This window comes from Martes martes (genome assembly GCF_963455335.1).
Source record: "Martes martes genome assembly, chromosome: X".
NCBI classification, from domain to species: domain Eukaryota; kingdom Metazoa; phylum Chordata; class Mammalia; order Carnivora; family Mustelidae; genus Martes; species Martes martes.
The window spans coordinates 77,985,750-78,008,678 of NC_137897.1; the positions used below are offsets into that span (position 1 = coordinate 77,985,750).

The 22,929-nt window shown below is 39.8% G+C and overlaps 1 protein-coding gene across 1 annotated transcript; it reads right to left on the minus strand.

The window, feature by feature from the left end:
* Positions 1-2,849: 2,849 nt before the first annotated feature.
* On the minus strand, positions 2,850-3,944 carry TMSB15A (thymosin beta 15A; the record flags this gene model as incomplete). Its single annotated transcript, XM_080795013.1, has 2 exons — positions 2,850-2,887; positions 3,845-3,944. The coding sequence occupies 2 exons, from the start codon at positions 3,942-3,944 to the stop codon at positions 2,850-2,852; spliced, it is 138 nt and encodes a 45-aa protein (XP_080651139.1).
* Positions 3,945-22,929: the final 18,985 nt, after the last annotated feature.

Sequence of the window (22,929 nt, forward strand, 5' to 3'; positions counted from 1 at the left end):
GCCAGTGAATTTGCTGTCTGGGCCTGTGAATTTGCTTTCCTACACAGGCAAAGCCATAGAAGGGGTTCAACAGCACATATGGCTCATTAGCTGGAGACCCAAATTAGGCAAAACTGTCAACTAACTTCCATGGCCAGACACATGGCCACAAGCTCAACTTTGCACATGAGCAAAACCAATGGCTTAGATCTCTGCTCAGGCACCACTGCAGACAGGAACGTTGTCTGCATAGACTGAGCACTAGTTTTAAGTCCTGCTCTCCTTCTGTCTCCGTCTGTTGTCTGGTGGTCAAGACCTGGAGATTTCCACAGTGATCCCTGTGAAGTGAGACCCAAGTGGACCTCCTAGGAAGTGTCCCCACAACACTAGGAAAGTTCTCTTCTTCCCATTGGAGAAACCATAAGCTGAGGGGGTACTTCTAAGTGTAGTGCTTTACCATCCTGAGGGAGGAACAATACAATAATGGTGTCACTGCTCTTCTTTTATAGTCCTTGGTCTTTATGATCCTGGTGAGGCTTCAGCCTCAGCCCCAAGTCCTGGGATTTTCACAGTGGTGTCTTGTCTATGGATGGTTAGTCTTCTTGTGAGGGGCACTGAAGTCCGGAACAACCTATGTCACCATCCTGATGATAACCCTCCTCCAGATTTGCAATAAAATAATTCAGGACCCTAGATTTCAATGCTTGTAATGGCTTATTAGAAAAAATCTCCCCCTATTTGGACAGCCAAGTGAATCTAGTGACTATCTGCATATTATATATTTAAAAATACAGGGTAAAACTACTCTAGATGGGCAAATATTTTTCTCATCTTGTGTCTGTAGGAGTATTCACTTAGCAACTATAAGTCTTGGTATTTCTCATCTGCTCCCATTCAGTTTAGCACTTACACTGCCCAGAGTGGAATCAATACCTTAATGTAAAGAATGGTTACCAGATGAAACTGAACAATGGAAGTAATTGTCTACCCCAGCTCACCTGACAACATTCATGCTTTCTTTTAGACTCCTTGAAATGGGCCTAATCTTGTGCTGGATTATTGCACAAATGCAGAGGTTATTGAATTTATCATGGATTTACAACACGTTTCTCAAATTTGCAAGTGGCAATACTGAAAAGAGAGCAAATGTGTTGGATGACAGAATATGGATTCAAAGAGATCTGATAATGAGCAAATTTGGGCACATCAGCAAACAGTATGGTTCCTCATACATGTAACTTAGAGTCAAAGGATCTGAGAACTGTCACGAGGAAAAGACAGAGGTACAGGAACAAACACACAACAGCTGACTTCAAATATTGGAGCAGGTATTACTATGTTGTGTGAGCCTCCAGCAGACAGTCCTAGGACTACTGGATAGAAGTTATAGGAAGGCAGATTTGGGCACAGTATAATAATCAGGTCACTGCAAGGGGTTGAATAACTCTATTGGACAATTGTTTTAGGCGAGAGGCAAGGCCTTGGTGATCAACATGGTTGCTTCCAAGTCTTAAATCCTCTAACTACACTAAGCCCCATGACTGTGCTATCTCACTGACAATTGATCAGAGTTGTCCCACATACTCTTTTGCTTATGGAAGTTTATGCTCTGGCAAAGAAAACAGCTTCCACTTCCTGTGGTTATTTAAATATGTAATCCATCAGAAAGGGGTAATGTAATACTTGAGGTTTCAAATAAGTATGAAGAGAGTAATATGTTTGTAGTAAAAGACATGGGTATTAAGAGACTATAACTTGGATGGTTATACACCCAAATGTTAACAATTCTAATTTGATGGGATGTTAGGGATTGCTTTTTACAATTTGAAAGTTGATAAAAGTATTGTTTAAGGTAAGGAACGGAATACAGAATGGAATACACACACACACACACACACACACACAAACACACACACCTTTTGCTCACCATGAACACCAAAAATAATTGGTTCAGAAGACAGTAAATTCTGTTCCAGACAAGAATGAGAGCAGAGATTCAGTGTTGCAGGTCATTAGCAGGTATTAGATATATGAATTTGTTTTCAATAGATGTGATGTGCTTAGCACAATGTGTGCTAGCATGTGCCTCTTTCCCCTTTCTCCCATCAAACCCCAGTGTCAGGGGTCTCCTTCTATTAAGTTGAAAAGCACATTATAGAAAGTGAGAGAGCCCAGTTTAAACATCCCAGCTCTTATTTGCCTTAGATCACTTCAGACCCTGTGTTTTCATTTTCTCACTTCCAAGATAAGGAGGCTAGTCCATGTTACCTCCTCTCCCGAGGTTCTCATGGGAGAACCATGATTCCAACTCTATGGAAAAGCACCTAGCATTCCCAAGTCAGAATCCACTGGACCTGGACAAAGGAGAGACTTTTCCCTGTGACTAATCTCCTAACGTGGCTTTCTTTAAGCCATTTTGTTTGGCTAAAATGAGTACCTTTGGTGCACTTTCATTCCTTAGAAGACCACCAAGAATGGGCCACCAGAGTCTCAATACAATGACTATACTTATTATTTTATCACTACATTAGAAATTAAAATAAACTGAGAAGTTACAAATGCATGCCACTTCATGAATATTGTCGAACAGCAGATTCATCCACTGTAGAAAGTTAAAAGTAGCTTAACTTTTGGGGATGCAAGGAATACACAAACAAAGGTCATAAATGGTAAGATTATTGACAGCACCTTCCAGATGGCATGTATGTATCAATGGAAAATTTTTAAAAAGGAATATTGGCTGGGATCCAGGTGGGAAGAAATCAGAAGATGCCTAAAATCTCTACAAACATGTAGGCTTATATAAAACAAGCCCCAAACTGAGATATTTAAGCAATGTTGAAATTTGGTGTAGGCAGGAGATCCCCATTTTATGACGTTTGAACACACTCTTTCTCTTGTTGGATAGCTGGGGGGAAAAACAAACACACAAAAAAATCATAAAGAAGGCATATTCCTAAGAGTAAGTTCAGTTTTCTTCCAAGAGTTATTTGCCAAGTTATTGAAGCCTGCCATATCTGCTTTAAATTTAGAAGGCTAAGGCACTAACCACAAATCCCCAGTTGAGTGTTTGTGTTGCATGTGCACACATGTTAACCACCTGAACATTTATGAGAACATACATCAACTACATGTTTTTTTTTTTCATATGAGAGGCAGATTTATGCTATTGCCATTTTTTCCATAGATTATTCTGAGACTGAAGAGGAAGTGAAGCATTTTCCTCAGATTTATCTATCACTATATAATTAGGAAGTTATACCCTTTCAGGTACTTCTGACTTAACTGCATTATCAAATAACACTGACATGACAAAAAGTGCCCCTCAGGTTTATAATATGCTTGGAGTTTTTCTATCAGGCTGTAACTCCCAAGGGCAAATCTGATCCTTTGGAGTCTGGGAACTTTGAGTGCCCCCCAAATCTAAACTTTTTCTCTACCTTATCTTGTCAGTCAGGTAGAGAAAGCCAATACTTCAGCTTGTGTGGTTCTTTAGGAATGAAATCATGGACCCAACCTGCTAGATGCAGAAAATGCCTAATAACCATAAAGTGGACAAAACTAAGACATTTCTAGTCCTTAGTCTAATATTCCAAGATTAGTTATAATGAGATTTTTAGTAATTTTCCAACAAGAAACTAGATTTTTATTTTCCCATTACTTCTTGGGTCTGTCACATGAGAACCACTTATATAACTGAAGTAAGAAAACAACTATTTGATATTTTTAACTGTTGCATTAAACACAATGGTACTCTAATTATTGCTTAGTCAGTGGCAAAATTTACTGGAATAGTTTATTTACTAAGCCTGTAAGTGTTCACCATTGTTTTTCTCCACTAGAAACCCCCAGTCCCATGACTTACTTTCCTGTGAAGGGAGAGTATTTTTTTCTTTAGTATTGGTTTTCTTCAGTTTTGACCTGTCAAACTTCTTCACTTCAGACAAGTCTGGCTTATCACTCATCTTGACTAAAAGAAAGACTGAAAAAAGTTTTAACTTAAAATCAGCAGAACTAATGTCATACTAAGGAATCACAGCCAATAATTCTCCTTTTTAATATCAATGCGTATTTTACCTGCTGATTTTCAACAAGAAAACAGCACACATCTTAGAGAAGTCATGTTTTTATTAGAATACTTTGAATTACACATCACTGCCCCATTTCCGATAAGCAGTAAAAGCCTGAATCAGGATGCACTAGAAACCAAGATGCTCTAAAATCCAGTCAGTATTTCTGACTTTTTTACAATCAAAGCTGAGGTCAAATGGAGGGGACAGAAGCACAAGAAGAGATAGAGATAGAAGAAAAATAAGGACTGTGTTTAACCAACTAATGATTTTGTAACAAGAAACAGCACTTATTTGAGCAAATTCATATTGCATTCAATTAATTTGGGGCATTTTTCTTGGGGAGTAAGAAGCAGCGTAAAAAAAAAAGGGTTAAAAAAAAAGGGGTGGCATAATTTGCACTAGTTTCTTTCCATTTTATCTGCCCAAAGATAGATTCAGGAGCCACAATAAGAGAGGGAGAGGATTTAATCCAGTTATAACTAATTACATGTCTCATATTAGCTCCTTTTGGCACTGGTTTGTAAATGCTGGTAGAAGACACAGCTAATTAGGATCAGACCAAGGACTTCAGCTGAGGGATAAACCAAATAGAGTTGATTTTTACTTCATCATGTTTTCTCTGCATAAGTTAGGAGATGAGGTGCCCTGTGACCATTCTGGATTTATCTGAGCAGAGACAACTGAAGACCCCAGAGACCGGAAAACAAAGCTGTTCAGCTTGTGCCTTGTCCCATTCGGGTGGGGTTAAGACACGTCTAGTGCCTGGAGTAGAATGGGGAGGCCCCCAAACAGCCAGAAGTCCCGAGTATGCCTCCCTTCCATCGAGGTCACCCCAAGACCTTCTGATGAGCGACCAGTCGCCCATCTCCAGAGGTAGGAAAACAGGGACTAACAAATAAATTATAAAGGGCTGGGCGCATGGGCCATTTTGTCAGGAGCACTTCGCTTACATTTTAAAATAACCATCATCTTTGTTGGCCGCACAGCCCACCTTTTGGCCACAGGAAGGGAGAACGCAAAGGGCCAGCTCCAGAGGGTCCAAATCCGGCAGCTCCCATATTCCTCTCAGTCTCGGGCGTGCAGCGACCGCAGACAGGCCGCCCCCTCCGGCCGTCCAAGACCCACCCTGGGAGGACTCCGCAACGCACAGAGGCGGCGCCGCAGAAGACAAAGGCGCGGACTCTCTAGGAGGCGCAGTTAGAAAACCCCAGTTCCGACCCAGCCCCACCAGTTCCCGAGAGACCGACCCCTTCCTCCCTGCAGCTGCTGCGCCCTCCTGCCCCCATAGTATTCTGGCTCCGCCGGGACGTCAGGTGCTCACCTGATGGCTTGAAGACGGTTGAAAGGACGACGGCTGGACCAACGCCACTCCAGACCCCGCCCCGGACCCCGCCTCAACCACTTCTGATTGGCTGAGGGATCCCAGGCCCTCCTCTTCGCTGCCCGCAACTCCCCTTCTCCCCCGGCTTTCATCTTGTAGGATTGGGTCCACTGTCACCCCTCTACTCAGGACCTCTCTCCTGCATCAGTGTCTTGATGACGTCATACCGGAGCAACCTCCCCAGACACTGTCCAAGCCTTCTCTGATTCGCCGAGGGATCGCCTGCCTGCCTCCCCTTCTCTCCCACTGTTTTCTTGCTAAGGATCCACTTCCCTCCTTCCCAAGTTCACACACTCTTCCAATATAATTGGGTTCTCTACAATAAGCTAGCGCTTCTTTCTTGCCCAGTTAGGTTCCAACGTCTGGAACCGGGTTTTATAGCCGTAGAGCCTAAGTACTCTGTGATAACCAAACAATGGTTTAGAAATAACGCTCAGTGGCGTCTGTTCAAATCCTTGGCCAGGTCGTGGAGGAGGGGAGCTCCTTGAGAGGGTGGGCAATTCAGTCATTCACCCCCACGGCTGAACTTTTCTGTCACAGTGGTGCTCTCCTATATAAAAGTCACATTTTCAATTTTCTCAGCCACTGAACGTGGTAGTAGTCAGTTTAGGGTAATCACAGGAGGATCTACTGAGGCTATTCATTCATCATTTATCTCCCAATCCCTAGCACTTTGCTTGGCCCACAGAAGACATTAAATACCTGTCTATAGATTGAAGTAATACATCTGTGATAGAGCAGAAATTTGGGAGAGCAGCACCCACCCAGTGTCCATGTTGGGGGAGGAAAGTGAGGATCCAGTAGTTACTTGAAAGGACTAAATGTTCAAAGTCATTTTCTGTATACTCACACAGAACCTTAGAGCATTAAGGTAAGATGGAGATAGGACAATGTTTTTAGCTTGTATCCAATATTTGCCATATGGTTCATGTATGGTGGTAAAGATGCTCTGCATAGATCAGCATCCACTCTGTCCATGAGGATTTCTCAAGCCCTTCTCACTTCTCTCCATTCATTCCTTTTTCTATGTTCTTTTGGCACTTCGTGTTAATTTGAGAGTTTTGTATGTTTGTTGAAGAAATTTTTAAAGCAGAAAGCCACCCTCATTCAACAAATAATATTTATTGAGTGCCTACAATGTCCCAGACACTAAATATAATAAACACCAATGTTTCCATGACTCAGGTTTGAATGTTTTTAACATTTTGGTTTATTTACTTTTTTAAAGAATAAAAATATTACAGAAAAACTGAGGTTCCCTTGACCCTTGCCTTGTGTCCATTTACTGTCCCACTTCCCCAGAGGCAGTCCAATCTTGAATGTGAAGTACAGTTTCTAGACTATTTTTCTATCATTACTGATTTGTGCAATCTCTGTTTCTAAGAATGACAGAATACATTGTGTGGACCAGTGCTCCACGTGTAAGACAGAATTTCCCATTATTTGGGGTCAACAGGAAGTTCCAGCACCCAACCACCCCACCATAGCCCAAAATTCAAAATCTGCCTTGAATCTATCTGCCTTGAATCCATCAGAATTCACCTAATAACAATGTTTATCTTCATTTTTGCCAGTTACCACAAGAACCCTGAGATCCCCCATGATACCCCTCAAATCCTTCATTTTAACCTCCATAAAGCTGTGACCACATCCCTTCCCTAGTTTATTTCTCACACCCCTTTCCTATTCCTAAAACAAAATGCACCCTCAGTAATTCCCCTATATCCTCAACCTCTTCTCTAAATGTGTCCTTTATTGTCTTCCCCTAACAGAAACCAGGCTCTCCCTCTGAGGACTCTGTGTCCCCTGAAGCCCACTCAAGAGAAGTATATGATTTTTCTCTCACACCACCACTGTACCACAGAACCTGAAGGTTGAATAAATGTCTTTCTTGCTTCTCATTGCTGCCTTAGGCAATTCCTCTCTCACATCTTTAAAAACTGCTGGCTTTTGGCAGCTTATCACCAACTAGCTTTTATTGTTGTCATCTACCAAACCACAGTTTCCCATCTCTCCTTATTTTTTGAAGATTTTAGCTCCTGGAATGTGGTCACTCTCAATGAAGTAGTACTGTCCTAATTCCTAGTGAGCTCAAGAAAAACCATTCTGACACACTGACTCCCTCAGTTCCTTGAACATTTCTTCTTCATGACATTGTCTTTAACCCCATCTCAGCTACTCACTCACATGGTCATACCCTGGGCCCTGTCATAGCTATTTTAGCAACTTCTCCATAATCTCAATTTCAAACATTCCTCTTTCTAACTATCACCTCCTTTCTTTTCAGCTCACTCAGAACCCCACCTTCTTTCAAACTCACCAAAATCTCCAACCCATAGATCTTATCAGATTTCATCATCCCTTGCTCCCTTATTGATTTTTCTCCCCTCCTTCCCCAGATTAAATGTTATTAAATGTTATGTTAAATGTTATGTTTAGTCTTCATTAACACTTCTTTACATGTACCCTGTCCTCTCCTGCCCCTCTCTCACTTTGTATTGTTTCCTTGGCAAAATCATAACCATGACTAAACCAAATACACCTCAAGGAGCTTGAATCCACACAGCTAAACCTAGCTGGAGGAAAATGCACAACCACATGACTAACTTTAACATGACTAACATGAACTCTAACCAGGCCCTTAATGCTGCCAGTAAATTACTCAATTACTCAATAGGCCTCCTCTCCCTTAACTTTCCAAATGTTTTAAGTTATGATTTCATACTTTCTCTCTCCTCAAACTCCCAACACCACCTCTCCATCCCAACTTTTCTGTTACTTTCTATTTTACTAGAAAATTGTAGGTATCAAAAGTGAGCTTTCACTGACTTCTACCACCACATCACTTCACCTATCCACACCTGCATCTGTATACATAGACTTCTTGTTGATACCTTTATTAGTCAGAGTTCTCCAGAGAAAGAGAACCAATAGGATAGATAGGTAGATGATAGAAAGATATGTAGGGGATTTATTATGAGGGATTGACTTTTGTGATTATGAAGGCTGAGAAGTTCCACGATCTACTAAATGAAAGCTGGAGGCCCAGCAAAGCCAGTGTTGAAAATTCTGAAAGCCCAAGATCCCAGAGCCAGAGGGTGGCTGTGGGAGGTGGGGAGCAGGCAATGGTATAAGTCCCAGTCTAGTTTCAAAGACCTGAGAACCAGGAGTACCAATGACAAGGGCAGGGGAAGAAGAATGTCTTAGCTTAAGCAGAGAGAATAAATTTGACCTTTCTCTGCATTTTTCTATTTGAGCCCTCAACAGATTGGATGGAACCCACTAACATTGGTGAGGGCAATTATTTTTATTCAGTCTACTGATCAAAATTCTAATCTCTCCTAAAACACCCTTGCAGACACACCCAGAAATAATATTTTACCACTTATCTGGGCGTCCCTAAGCTCAGTCAAGTTGACACATAAAATTAACCATCACAGAAATTGTCTTATATAAATTAGCCAAAAAGTCTCTAATATGAATGAAATAGAGAAGGATATGCTTGAAAGAGTGCTAAAAAATGCCCAGGAACTTTAAAATTTGCTAGTATATATAGAAAGCTATTAAATTCTAAATGCTTTTTAGAAATAATAAAACAGTTGTGTCCTAAAATTGACTAAAGACATTTTTTCATTATTTGGGTTGTCAAAATATAAAAAGAAAACCAAAAAAGATATTTTAAAATCTCAGGAGGAATTAAACTAACCTACCACCATAAGTAAAATAAATTTTTGCAAACTGGATTTCAGAGAACTATGTCATTAAATTAATAAGGAAATAAGTCAATATATGACATGAAACAAGTCAAATATTTAAATGACTGGAGAGAGAAAATCATTTCAAAAAGACTGTAAAGATCTGTAGTACATATTATCCTATTAAGCATTAAGCCAAGGACTTGTGTAAGTCAGGGTTCTCCAGAGAAACAGAACCAGTAGGATATATTTATTTCAAAGAGTTTTATTTATTTACATTTATTTCAAGGAACTGTCTTATATAACTGTGGGGACTGGCGAGTCTGAAGTCCACAGAGCAGGCCAACAGGAGCATGCAGGAATTAATGCTGCAGTCTTGCAACAGAATTTCTTCTTCCTCTGGGAAACCTGAGTTTTTGCCCTTAAGAACTTTCAGAAAAAAAAAAGTGGGGCACCTGAGTGGCTCAGTTAGTTGAGTATCCTACTTGGTTTTGGCCCAGGTCCACCTAGGGGTCATGGGATTGAGCCCAACTTTTAGCAACCCACCCTTCCTGCTGCTGAGCCCCCTGTTGGGCTCTGTGTTCAGCCGAGAGTCTTCTTGCTTGGGATTCTTTCTCTCCCTCTGCGCCTACCCACCCCCCACACACACTCACATGCTGTCTCTTTCTCTCTAAAAATAAATAGATAAATATTAAAAAAAAAAACTTTTAGTAGATTGGATGAGGCCCATCCACACTATCGAGAATAATCTTTATTTAAAGTCACCTGATTTCAGATGTTAACCACATCTACAAATACCTCTACACCAATGTCTAGATGGATGTTTAATAAGTGAATACTGTACTATAGCCTAGCCCAGTTAACATATCACAGTAACTGAAACGCCTTCATCAAGAACCCTCTCTGGAAGACTAAGTAAATTCCTTTTGAAACTTTTACTCTAACAATCTTAAGTCTGCTCTAATGATTTTTCAATATACAGATTGCCACACACCGTTCTTTCAGTTCAGTAAAAATTTATTGAATATCTACAATGTGGTAGGTACTATTGGAGTGCCTGTCCCCAAGAAACTCCATAAATTTGAGCTTTTGCAGTTAGTAAGTTTATTTGATCTATTATTACCACTTATTACCTTTAACCAAATGTGTCAGCATTCAAAGGATGCATCTGTATAGACTACTGAAAAAATTTCACCAATAAGATTTGATAAGTTGCTTGTCTATCAACATATCTCTTGGATGTCAGCATTAGGGGTCCCTTTACAATCTCAAAAGTTTCCTCTACTGTGTGGATCGTAAATTTAAGAATGACTTCATTATTATATGAACACAATGAGGCCATAACATACCCTCTATATCCTGGCTTTTATATGATTTATATTCCTTATCTTTCAAGTCTATACTGCTCTGTTTTTACCTACCCTTTCTTATTTGTTTATTCACTTTTACTACACTAGTTGGTCTTTGCTAAAAATCATGAAGTGAGACCAAAATAAGGATGTTTGCTGCATAAAAGCTGGAGTGTAATGGGGTTGATGCAGCCTCATTTTGTTGACCATTTGCAGTGGCATTTTCTTTATGGTCTGTGTAAGTGAAGTTGCGACCTTAAGGTAAAACTATGATTGTTGGGGTATCACAATTGCTGACCTGAAGTTATATGTAACAAATTGCAGCCACTCTCTTTCCACATAATTTTAGTGCTGGTATCTTTGTTCCTACAGCTGTGATCCAAACTAAGGCTCATTATCAAGCCACATTTGTTGCTGGTCCTCACTTAATCTTGGTTTAGTTAATTGAGCTTTTGTCTTCCAGTTCTACGAAATTGGCTCAATCTTACTTACCCATATTTCTTCCCATTCCATTGCTCTTAGGACCAAACTCTTTCATGACCAAGTTTCCTCCTGGTTCTTGCCAGTAATCCCAAGTCTAATCTCTTATTTCTGGACTATAGTTCCCTAGTATTAGATATCCCTGTATTTCATTGCCTACTTTTCTGTATCTTCATCTCCTAACCGAAGCCAATGTCTACTGGAGGTGTACTCTATCTGCTGATCAGAATCCATTATTGGCTTCTCAAAAAACTGACTCTGCTACTCAACCTTTCTGTATCGACTATGTTAAAGAATCTCCCTTGATTACCTGCTACAACCATACAATTGCCATAACATAAATTAATATCAGCTGCTATTTCTATATCTACAAGTAGAAGGCAGAGGCAATCTTGAAAAAGATATATCTTTGTTGGTATCTTTAAATTTGGCATATTATTTTATGGAAGAAATGTATGTGCTTCTCAAGTAAATTATGTTGTAAAAGGTGAGCATCCCGTCTTCTACCCCCTCTGATGTCATCCCTTGAAAAAATGACAGTTAATAGTTTACAAGCAGGGGTTTACAATTTCACGTACATCTTATTATCACCTGAGGAGTTTTGAAAAATACTGATACCTGATCTCCACCCAGTGGTCTGCTGCTAAATGTTTAATAACTATTCTGTAGAAAAGGCTGATACATAGCCTTTGTTGAATTTTGTGGTATAAATACTCCCACAATGGCCTATTTTATTTTATTTTTCCTTTTCCTTTTCTTTTTTCTTTTTATCTATTTTTTATTTAAATTCAAGTAGTTAACATATTCTGTATTATTAGTTTCAGGGGTTGTCAGTGATTCATCAGTCTTATATAACGCCCAGTGCTCATTACCCCATCTCCTCACCCTCCTCCCTTCCAACAACCCTGTTTGCTTCCTATGATTAGGAGTCTCTTGGGTCACCTGGGTGGCTCAGTGGGTTAAAGCCTCTGCCTTCGGCTCAGGTCAATGATCCCGGGGTCCTGGGATCGAGCCCCGCATCGGGCTCTCTGCTCAGCAGGAAGCCTGCTTCCCTCTCTCTCTCTCTCTGTCTCTGCCTGCCTCTCTGCCTACTTGTGACCTCTGTCTGTCAAATAAATAAATAAAAAGAGTCTCTTATGGTTTGTTTCCCTCTCTGATCTCATCTTGTTTTATTTTTTCCTCTATTCCCTCATGATCCTCTGTTCTGTTTCTTAAATTCCACACATGAGTGAGATCATATGATAATTGTCTTTCTCCGATAATACCCTCTAGTTCCATCCACATCGTTGCAAATGGCAAGATTTCATTTTTTTGATGCCTGAGTAGTATTTCAGTGTGTGTGTGTGTGTGTGTGTGTGTGTGTGTTACATACAGCATCTTCTTCTTTAACCATTCATCTGCTGATGGGCATCTGGGATCTTTCCATAGTTTGGCTACTGAGGACATTGCTGCTATAAATATTGGGGTGCAGTTATCTGATGACCAATTTTACCCTATCGATGTGAAATAGTAAATTCAACCAGCTGGTAAAATTCCTGAAATTTTTCTAACCAGATCTCATGAGCCAATAGGAGTTGACTTCAGTGGACCACTGCCTCTACTCCAGTCCTATCTCACAATAATTGAATCAGAATCTCTGGGGATAGGCACAAGGTAAATTTGTCCCACACAGAGCTTTTGTAAAGTAGTGTTTGACCCCAAAGTTTTTAACTAGACTCTACTATTTCATAGTAGTGTAACCTTGGGAAACTGCAACACCTTTCTTCATCAGCAACATAGGGATATTAATTGTACTTACTTCCTAGGATAATTATGAGGATTATAAGAATTTGTGTATGACACTTAGAGCAGTGTCTATTATGTTAGTTATTCTTATTCTCTCTTAATTCAGTTTCTTCACCTTAGCTGAGCTTTCTTGAGAGGGTTGTCCAAACTTGACTCTGGCTACCATTTTTAATGTTAATCTTTGACTGACTGGTTATCCAAAGCAACTCAAGAATTCTGTGTAAGAAATAATTTAAGATGAGCTTAGATTAAGAATATAGACTGAGAACAAATAAGAATTTTAATTAAAAGTACACTTAAAAGTCATAGAACATTGCATTTCATTCCTTATCCTAGGCTGGGGTGAAAGGGGGTAGTGAACATTTGATCAGCTAGAAACATTTCCTATTCACCAATATTGTGAACCTAAATTAAAAATGCTAATGACAGTGCAATTGCAGGGTCATAGGGAAGCTCTATTTTTAATTTCCTGAGGAATCTCCACACTGTTCTCCAAAGTGGCTGCACCAGTTTGCATTCCCACCAACAGTGGAAGAGGGTTCCCCTTTCTCCACATCCTCTCTAACACACGTTGTTTCCTGTCTTGCTAATTTTGGCCATTCTAACTGGTGTAAGGTGGTATCTCAATGTGGTTTTGATTTGAATCTCCCTGATGGGTAGTGATGATGAACATTTTTTCATGTGTCTGGTAGCCATTTGTATGTCTTCATTGGAGAAGTGTCTGTTCATATCTTCTGCCCATTTTTTAATATGATTGTCTGTTTTGTGTGTGTTGAGTTTGAGGAGTTCTTTATAGATCCTGGATATCAACCTTTTGTCTGTACTGTCGTTTGCAAATATCTTCTCCCATTCCGTGTGTTGCCTCTTTGTTTTGTTGACTGTTTCTTTTGCTGTGCAGAAGCTTTTGATCTTGATGAAGTCCCAAAAGTTCATCTTTGCCTTTGTTTCCTTCGCCTTTGGAGACATATCTTGAAAGAAGTTGCTGTGGCTGATATCAAAGAGGTTACTGCCTATGTTCTCCTCGAGGATTCTGATGGATTCCTGCCTCACGTTGAGGTCTTTTATCCATTTCGAATTTACCTTTGTGTACGGTGTAAGAGAATGGTCAGGTTTCATTCTTCTACATATAGCTGTCCAGTTTTCCCAGCACCATTTATTGAAGAGACTGTCTTTTTTCCACTGGATATATTTTCCTGTTTTGTCGAAGATTATTTGACCATAGAGTTGAGGGTCCATATCTGGGCTCTCTACTCTGTTCCACTGGTCCATGTGTCTGTTTTTATGCCAGTACCATGCTGTCTCGGTGATCACAGCTTTGTAGTAAAGCTTGAAATCAGGTAACGTGATGCCACCAGTTTTATTTTTGTTTTTCAACATTTGCTTAGCAATTCAGGGTCTCTTCTGATTCCATACAAATTGTAGTATTATTTGCTCCAGCTCTTTGAAAAATACTGGTGGAAAGAAGGGCCATCTGTACCCCAATGTTTATAGCAGCAATGGCCACGGTCGCCAAACTGTGGAAAGAACCAAGATGCCCTTCGACGGATGAATGGATAAGGAAGATGTGGTCCATATACACTATGGAGTATTATGCCTCCATCAGAAAGGACGAATACCCAACTTTTGTAGCAACGTGGACAGGACTGGAAGAGATTATGCTGAGTGAAATAAGTCAAACAGAGAGAGTCAAGTATCATATGGTTTCACTTATTTGTGGAGCATAACAAATAATATAGAGGACAAGGGTAGATGGAGAGGAGAAGGGAGTTGAGGGAAATTGGAAGGGGAGGTGAACCATGAGAGACTATGGACTCTGAAAAACAACCTGAGGGTTTTGAAGGGGTGGGGGGTGGGAGGGTGGGGGAACCAGGTGGTGGGTATTGGGGAGGGCACAGATTGCATGGAGCACTGGGTGTGGCGAAAAAAACAATGAATACTGTTACGCTGAAAATAAATAAAAAATTTAATTTAAAAAATGCTAATGACAGAAGCAACTGGATGGCTCAGTTGGTTAAGCATCTGCCTTCAGCTCAGGCCATGACCCTGAGTCTCTGGGATTGAGTCCCACATTGGGCTCTCTGCTCAGTGGGGAATCTGCATCTCCCTCTCCCTCTGCTACTCTCTTCCTCTCTCTCTGTGTCAAATAAATAAATAATATTTTTAAAATGCTAATGATACACTCCTCAAAAGATGCTTTATTCCATGGATCAGGTACAGCTGTAGACTGATGGAAATGAAGGCACAAATGAATACATTGAAATGAATTTCTGAAGGATAGATTACAGTTTCATATTCACTGTCCATATGATCTAAAGCTTAATCTCTTAAAAAAAGCCCTATTTACTCAAAAATTTAGAGCCCAAATTCACCTTTGAGATTATTCTTTAATCACTTAAAAGAGAAGGACTTTTTACTAATTACATCTTAGGTATAAGCAAGTTCTGAAGGAGCGCATGGAATTTTCTCAAATATTCTTTGTCTCTCAGGTTTTTAATGAATTGTTTAAATTTGCTAAAAGTTTCTGCTAATCAGAGTCTAAACAAGAGGAGACTTAGTTAACAGGAAAATAAAGAAAAAAATAATACAAGTTTATTTTCTAAATAACATCATTAGACCAGCTTGGAAATGCCCTCCTACAACAACAAAACTTATAAAATTTATGTAGTTTCTTTAGATAGATGATTCACATTCCCAATTCACATTCCCAATTCCCAATTACTGTGTAGATGACTTAACAGAGTAGCAATTAAGCTCTCATCCTTGGACATTTTACTCTGTGGCTCACAAATCAGGACTTTCATCTTCTTAAAAAGTATTTTAAATTACAAAATTTATGTGAAATATTAGGGAGAGAAAGGAAAAGAACCAACTTTTTTCCAAATTTTTATTTCACACAGGGTACTGCGGGTAATAATTTGCATATACTCTTACATGAAGCCTCATGGCAACCATCGAAGTTAGGTTCTGCAATTCATTAAAGTCTTAGGATTAATACCTCATGAAAGCATTTTTACATACTTCAATCTGACTCCAAAACTCTTGGCTAAGGTTATTAGACCCATGCTGCTTATGAGAATGTAGGATAAAAAAAAAAAAAAAAGAAAATGCAGGATGAATGCAGTATTTCTATAAGAACATTATGTGTTTAGGTACCTGCCTTGTGCATGTTTTGTGAACCCCACCAAGAGTAGAAATCACATCTTATTTTTGTATCTGTCACCAAACTATTATCCCCCAAACATAAAAATGTCCATTAAAGGTCTGTTGACTGAACTAGTGACATCAAAGAAAAGTGTTGGGTCTGGAATAACTAGAAATATTTTGACATTACTATATTATTTTTTTTAAAGATTTTATTTATTTATTTGACAGAGAGAGATCACAAGTAGGCAGAGAGGCAGGCAGAGAGAGAGGAGGAAGCAGGCTTCCTGCTGAGCAGAGAGCCCGATGTGGGGCTCCATCCCAGGGCCCTGGGATCATGACCTGAGCCAAAGGCAGAGGTTTTAAACCACTGAGCCACCCAGGCGCCCCTTGACATTACTATATTATTATATAATTATAAGATCTATCAGCTTTCCAAAAACTGGCTTTTCAAAACCCATACCAAATTAAGCATAACTTAATATACTATACCATCTCAGAACTTAGTGGATGCAAAATAAGTGTTAGGTTTTTTTATGGCGTGTATTTTACACTTAAAACACATCTTAATCCAGATAAGATTTCATTTCAAATATTCAATAGCCATATGTGACTAGTGGCTATCTTATGGGAAAGTGTAGTTCTATATTATTTGGTGTATGGTCAATTTTTCATAACATTTTTATTAACAAAATTCAGAAAATAAGGGCTTATGTATGATGAATTCCTAGAAATATATCTGCATGTTTGGAGATCTGTAAATCATATAAAATTTAAGTGAGGGAGTATTTTTCAAATATAATTTATATTATGAAATTTAAATACAATAAACTTTTAAAATTTAAAAGCAAATAAAAATATAAAGAAACCAATTGTGATTACTCCCCTACTCAGCAATATCAGCAACTTTGTACATCTATATGACTACACACTCAGACACACAAATATAGTAGTATGTATTTTCTGTCCTATATAAGACTGGAGGACATGAAAGAGAAAAAGGATCTATGTCCTGTAAAAAGAAATAGGTCTGGTTTTCACCCTAGTGCTCTCTCTATGCAGACTCACACTTACCATTTATTCTGCTGAATACTTTTCTTAACCAGCCTCCAGAGAAATCAAGACACTATTTTCCTTGACATTGCCAAAGTTCCTCAGAGGTCAAAGAATGGGGGAGAGGAGGGAAGGAGTACATCAGTGAAATGTAAAAAAGAGAAATATTTGTTTCCAAGGTCTTAGTAACTATCACTCCAATTCTTCTTCCCCAAAAGCTGTTGTCCTTGAACTTGTGAAACAGCAAACCATGCCAGTTGGGTGGCCTGTCTGATATTATAGAGATGGCCCATGCAATCAAGATTCTAAACCTCTCCATGAGGATTCTGATGGATTCCTGTCTCATGTTAAGGTCTTTTATCCATTTCGAGTTTATCTTTGTGTACGGTGTAAGAGAATAGTCGAGTTTCATTCTTCTACATATGGCTGTTCAGTTTTCCCAGCACCATTTATTGAAGAGACTGTCTTTTTTCCACTGGATATTTTTTCCTGTTTTGTCGAAGATTATTTGACCATAGAGTTGAGGGTCCATATCTGGGCTCTCTACTCTGTTCCACTGGTCCATGTGTCTGTTTTTATGCCAGTACCATGCTGTCCTGGTGATCACAGCTTTGTAGTAAAGGTTGAAATCAGGTAACGTGATGCCGCCAGTTTTATTTTTGTTTTTCAACATTTCCTTAGCAATTCGGGGTCTCTTCTGATTCCATACAAATTTTAGGATTATTTGCTCCAGCTCTTTGAAAAATACCAGTGGAATTTTGATCGGAATGGTTGATATCAGCCACAGCAACTTCTTTCAAGATATGTCTCCAAAGGCGAAGGAAACAAAAGCAAAAATGAACTTTTGGGACTTCATCAGGATCAAAAGCTTCTGCACAGCAAAAGAAACAGTCAACAAAACAAAGAGGCAACCCACAGAATGGGAGAAGATATTTGCAAACGACAGTACAGACAAAAGGTTGATATCCAGGATCTATAAAGAACTCCTCAAACTCAACACACACAAAACAGACAATCATATTAAAAAATGGGCAGAAGATATGAACAGACACTTCTCCAATGAAGACATACAAATGGCTACCAGACACATGAAAAAATGTTCATCATCACTACCCATCAGGGAGATTCAAATCAAAACCACATTGAGATACCACCTTACACCAGTTAGAATGGCCAAAATTAGCAAGACAGGAAACAACGTGTGTTAGAGAGGATGTGGAGAAAGGGGAACCCTCTTCCACTGTTGGTGGGAATGCAAACTGGTGCAGCCACTTTGGAGAACAGTGTGGAGATTCCTCAGGAAATTAAAAATAGAGCTTCCCTATGACCCTGCAATTGCACTACTGGGTATTTACCCCAAAGATACAGATGTAGTGAAAAGAAGGGCCATCTGTACCCCAATGTTTATAGCAGCAATGGCCACGGTCGCCAAACTGTGGAAAGAACCAAGATGCCCTTCAACGGATGAATGGATAAGGAAGATGTGGTCCATATACACTATGGAGTATTATGCCTCCATCAGAAAGGACGAATACCCAACTTTTGTAGCAACATGGACAGGACTGGAAGAGATTATGCTGAGTGAAATAAGTCAAACAGAGAGAGTCAAGTATCATATGGTTTCACTTATTTGTGGAGCATAACAAATAACATGGAGGACATGGGGAGATGTAGTGGAGGAGGGAGTTGAGGGAAATTGGAAGGGGAGGTGAATCATGAGAGACTATGGACTCTGAAAAACAACCTGAGGGTTTTGAAGGGGCGGGGGGGTGGGAGGTTGGGGGAACCAGGTGGTGGGTATTAGGGAGGGCACAGATTGCATGGAGCACTGGGTGTGGTGAAAAAACAATGAATACTGTTACGCCGAAAAAAAAAAAAAAAGATTCTAAACCTCTCCAAAAGTAAGTTCAGAAGAGAAAGATCAAAATTGGGTTGAGAGTGCATGGTAGTGCTCATCAGAGTGACAAGAGAGGTCATCCAAGGTCAGAACTGCTGATTGGGTGTTTGAAACCTCATTTGGAGTCCAGACCATGGAGATAGACTGTCCTCGTTACTCCCCCACAGTTACTACTTGATCCATGACTCTGGTTGTCGGCCAGAGTCTTCCCACCAGACAGTGTGGGAAATACCTACACTGGCCAGACCACCACTTTCTGTTCCTTTTTCTCATAGAAGCAGCTTATATGAGTACTTCAAGGGTAGCAAGAATGTGAATAAGTTCAAGGACCCCTGTGTGTGTGTGTGTGTGTGTGTGTGTGTGTGTGTGTGTGTGTGTGTGTGTGATAGGCAAGACTGGGTGAGAAAAGAGGGTTTGAAGCCGTCAATCATAGGGCCTGGGGTGTCTCCACCCCTGACCTTTGATTGCTTCTCCTCCCTGCCTTGGGCTGGCAGATTCAGCTGCTGAAGCAGATAAAACATGACATTATGGGATCCCTCTGTGTGCTGTGCAAAACTTAGCATGACCTCAGTTCCTTCATGGTAGGTGTGTGGCTGCAGATGGTGAGTACCTGCTTCCTCCCTCAGGCAGCCCCAGAAAGCCACAGGTGGGTAGAGGGTTTAGGTGGTGATTGAGCACTTGTGCTTTTCCCTTTCAGGAGATTGTCTTCTGCTTCTCTATCAATGGAGTGTTCAAGGAAGGTGTATGTGCGTAGAGCTCCCTCCCCTGATGCCACACTGCTCCCTCCCCCACTGGCTGGAAGCCCTCTGAGAACCCTCCCAGCATCTCTGATCCCTTCCCTTCTCTTCCTATTTCCTTTGTGTTTTTCAGTCCCCACTTTACCCTCCAAGAAAGACCTATGTCATTTTTAAACCATAAATCCAATTAAAATTCAGAAATACTTTCTATAGTTCAAAAGAAAAAAAAATAAAATGTAAGAAGTAGGAAGAACATATATACAAATAATATTGCAGACTTTGTACTAATATGCCTATACATGAAGGACTTTGGCTAACCAGGAGTGAGATAGATAAAGATATCAACAGTTAATTTAATTAAAAAGCAAAATGATTTTTCAGTAAATGTCCACAGAGGCTAAACCACATTGTCCAAAGAAATGAAAATCCAGAGATGTCTCAATGAGTGAAAAATCCAATTTGCAGAAAATTCTTTGTGTGATTGCAAAATTTAAAAAGAATATATACATAAGTATATATATGTGTATATATATGTATCACATGAACCATTGAATATATATGTATATATATGTGTGAATATATATATATATATGTGTGTGTGTGTGTGTGTGTGTGTGTGTGTGTATATAAAATACCTAACAAATATTTTAAGATAGGTAAACACCTATTTTACACATCTAGAAAATGTGCACCAATCTATTTTCAGTGAGTACCTTTGGGTCATGGTTGAGGAGATAATATAGATGAAAGATACAGGATGATTTTATTTCATAAGTACATACTTAATATTGTTTAATATTTTGTAAGTAGGCAAAATTGTTGAGGGAAACACTTAAAAATACAGCTTGACAGTTTATCCATGTATATGTATATGTTTTTGTCCTAATGCTTCCCTAACCCCAAATGTTTAAACATTATTAAGTGCTTATTTCTTTTCAGCTCATCAGAAGTTGGATATCCTCCCTCGGGGCATAGAAACCCAGGAAGAGACTGCTGCAAGAAGGATGAAAAATACCAGAAAGTTCTGGCTGATGCACTAGAGTCCAGGCCCCTGTCTCCCTTCCCTCCTTTTACAAAGTCTTCTGGCCAGACCTTCAGCGCTACAATTCTGGCCCTGACCACCAGGGGGAATGTTTCTACATTACTTCCCCCTCACACGCAAGGAAAAGGCATGATTTTTTTTTTCTACTCTCATTCCAGTATCCTACCAAACTCCGTTTGCTATTTCCTTTATAAATTAATGGTCAGACTCTAGTATGACCTCTCCGATATGGAATGGAGTTGTTTCCAGCCATGTGACTATTTTCAGATCTTTAACTTTGCTCCTTCTTAAGTAAATCTGATATATCGCTGAGAGAGCTTATTAAAGCTATGCATGGTGGGATCATGCCCATTCTATAAAGCTCAGTTCCAGTATCTACATGTCCACATAATGTCTGAATTACTCCAGACAATTTTCTACACTTTCTTAAGCCTTAGCAACTTCAAGGGGCGCAAAGAGTGGCAATTCTACAGATAAGAGTCTCCTTGTGAGAAATTCATGAAGGAACATAATGTAATGCAGCCAACACAGAGCCTGGTCACAGCTGACCCTCAGAGTTCTCTCGCTTCGCAGCTACAAATTTCTGTGATCCAGTCCTCTTAATTCTACTTAATGCCTCTGTGGAGATCACTAGGTTGGAAATAGTTCCTTGAGTGTTAGGCTGGTAGCCAACTGGGGGGGGGTGCACAGTAAGAACAGTAAGTTAAGTCTGGGGCTGCCAGGAATCGCTTCTCTATGCCCTAGGGGAAGGAATTTCCTGTAAGAACTCCATCTTACTCGTGTGGCCTTGATAAGGATTTAGGGCCTGCTCCTACTTTCCTCAAGAGCTGTAATCAGATCTGCCACAAACTCCCACCTCCAGACCCCACAGATTCTCTTCACAAACACCCTTTGAGGACAGTGGGGACAGGGTACCCCTTCAGATCACACCATATGTGAGCTGGTCAACATGAGGCAGAGGATTTTAGGCCCCCTTCTCAATCCTAAGCCACAGGACACCCAGCTAAGCCCTCTTTAGATGTCCTGGCAGGAGAGTAGCAAGGGCCCAGGCTCTTTTTTACACTTTCGAAGGAATGGGTTGAGTGGGCCCTAACATACCCATCTTGGTTAAATGTGGAAAACCTCCCCTCCTGTGGTGATGCTGAGATAACTACGCTGTAACTAAGCTGAGATGTTCCCTTTGGTTGAGTGGAAGTCCTGAGTCATGTGATCCTCTCTGGTCCAGGATTTGAGGGCTGAGGAGGATCACTTCGGGAGAAGTATTGGAAATTAACATTCTTGGAACGCATACTAGAGGAAGGGAGAGACACAGAACCCACTATTACCCTTGAATTTTCACATTAACCATTCAGGGTATATTGTATTATCCCCACCGAGGTTTCTCCAGGCTTGGTTTATGGACCATATATGATATATTCTGGAACGTTACATGCATTGTAATACGCAGTGTTTTATTGTCAATTAAGGAAGTTTTGCTACTCATGTTGTTTAAATCTTCTCTATCTAACTGATTTTTTGTCTATTCTGTCACTCAGTGAAGTGTATGAAAATTTCCCACTGGGACTGTGGATTTGTCCATTTTGTCCTTTAATTCTGTCATTTTTTTTACTGTATATATTTTCTCCATTTATTTCTATCAGTTTTTGCTATGTATATTTGGGCTCCATATTAAAAGGTGCATAAAAATTTAAAACTATTTTATTAAAACTGAGAGTTGCTGGGGAGGTGGGGGGTTGGGGATAGGGTGGCTGGGTTATGGACATTGGGGAGGGTATGTGGTTTGGTGAGTGCTGTGAAATGTGAAAGCCTGATGATTCACAGACCCGTACCCCTGGGGCAAATAATACATTATATGTTAATAAAAACTATTTTATTAATATTTTTGTTGAATTAAGCATTTTATCATTTATAATCTCCTATTTTCTCTAGTAATGTTTTTACTTGAGGTATATTTTTTTCTCTTATGAATTGTCATACCAGCTTTGAGACTCTGTTTAAGTGGTATATATTTTGCCATCTTTTTTTTCAAATTTTCTATATACTTACATTTTACATATGTCCCTTTAAAGGAGCATTTGATTGAATTTTTTTTAATCTGATGCTTTTTAAAGATTTTTTTAATTACTTGAGAGAGAGTGGGGGGAGGGGTGGAGGAAGAGAGAGAATCTCAAGCAGCTTTCCCACTGAGCCAGGAGCCTGACTTAGGGTTTGATCTCATGACCCTGAGATTAATGACCCGAGCCAAAATCAAGAGTGGGACACTTAACTGACTGAGCTACCCAGGCGCCCCTAAGCTAGGTTTATGATCTCTGGTTTT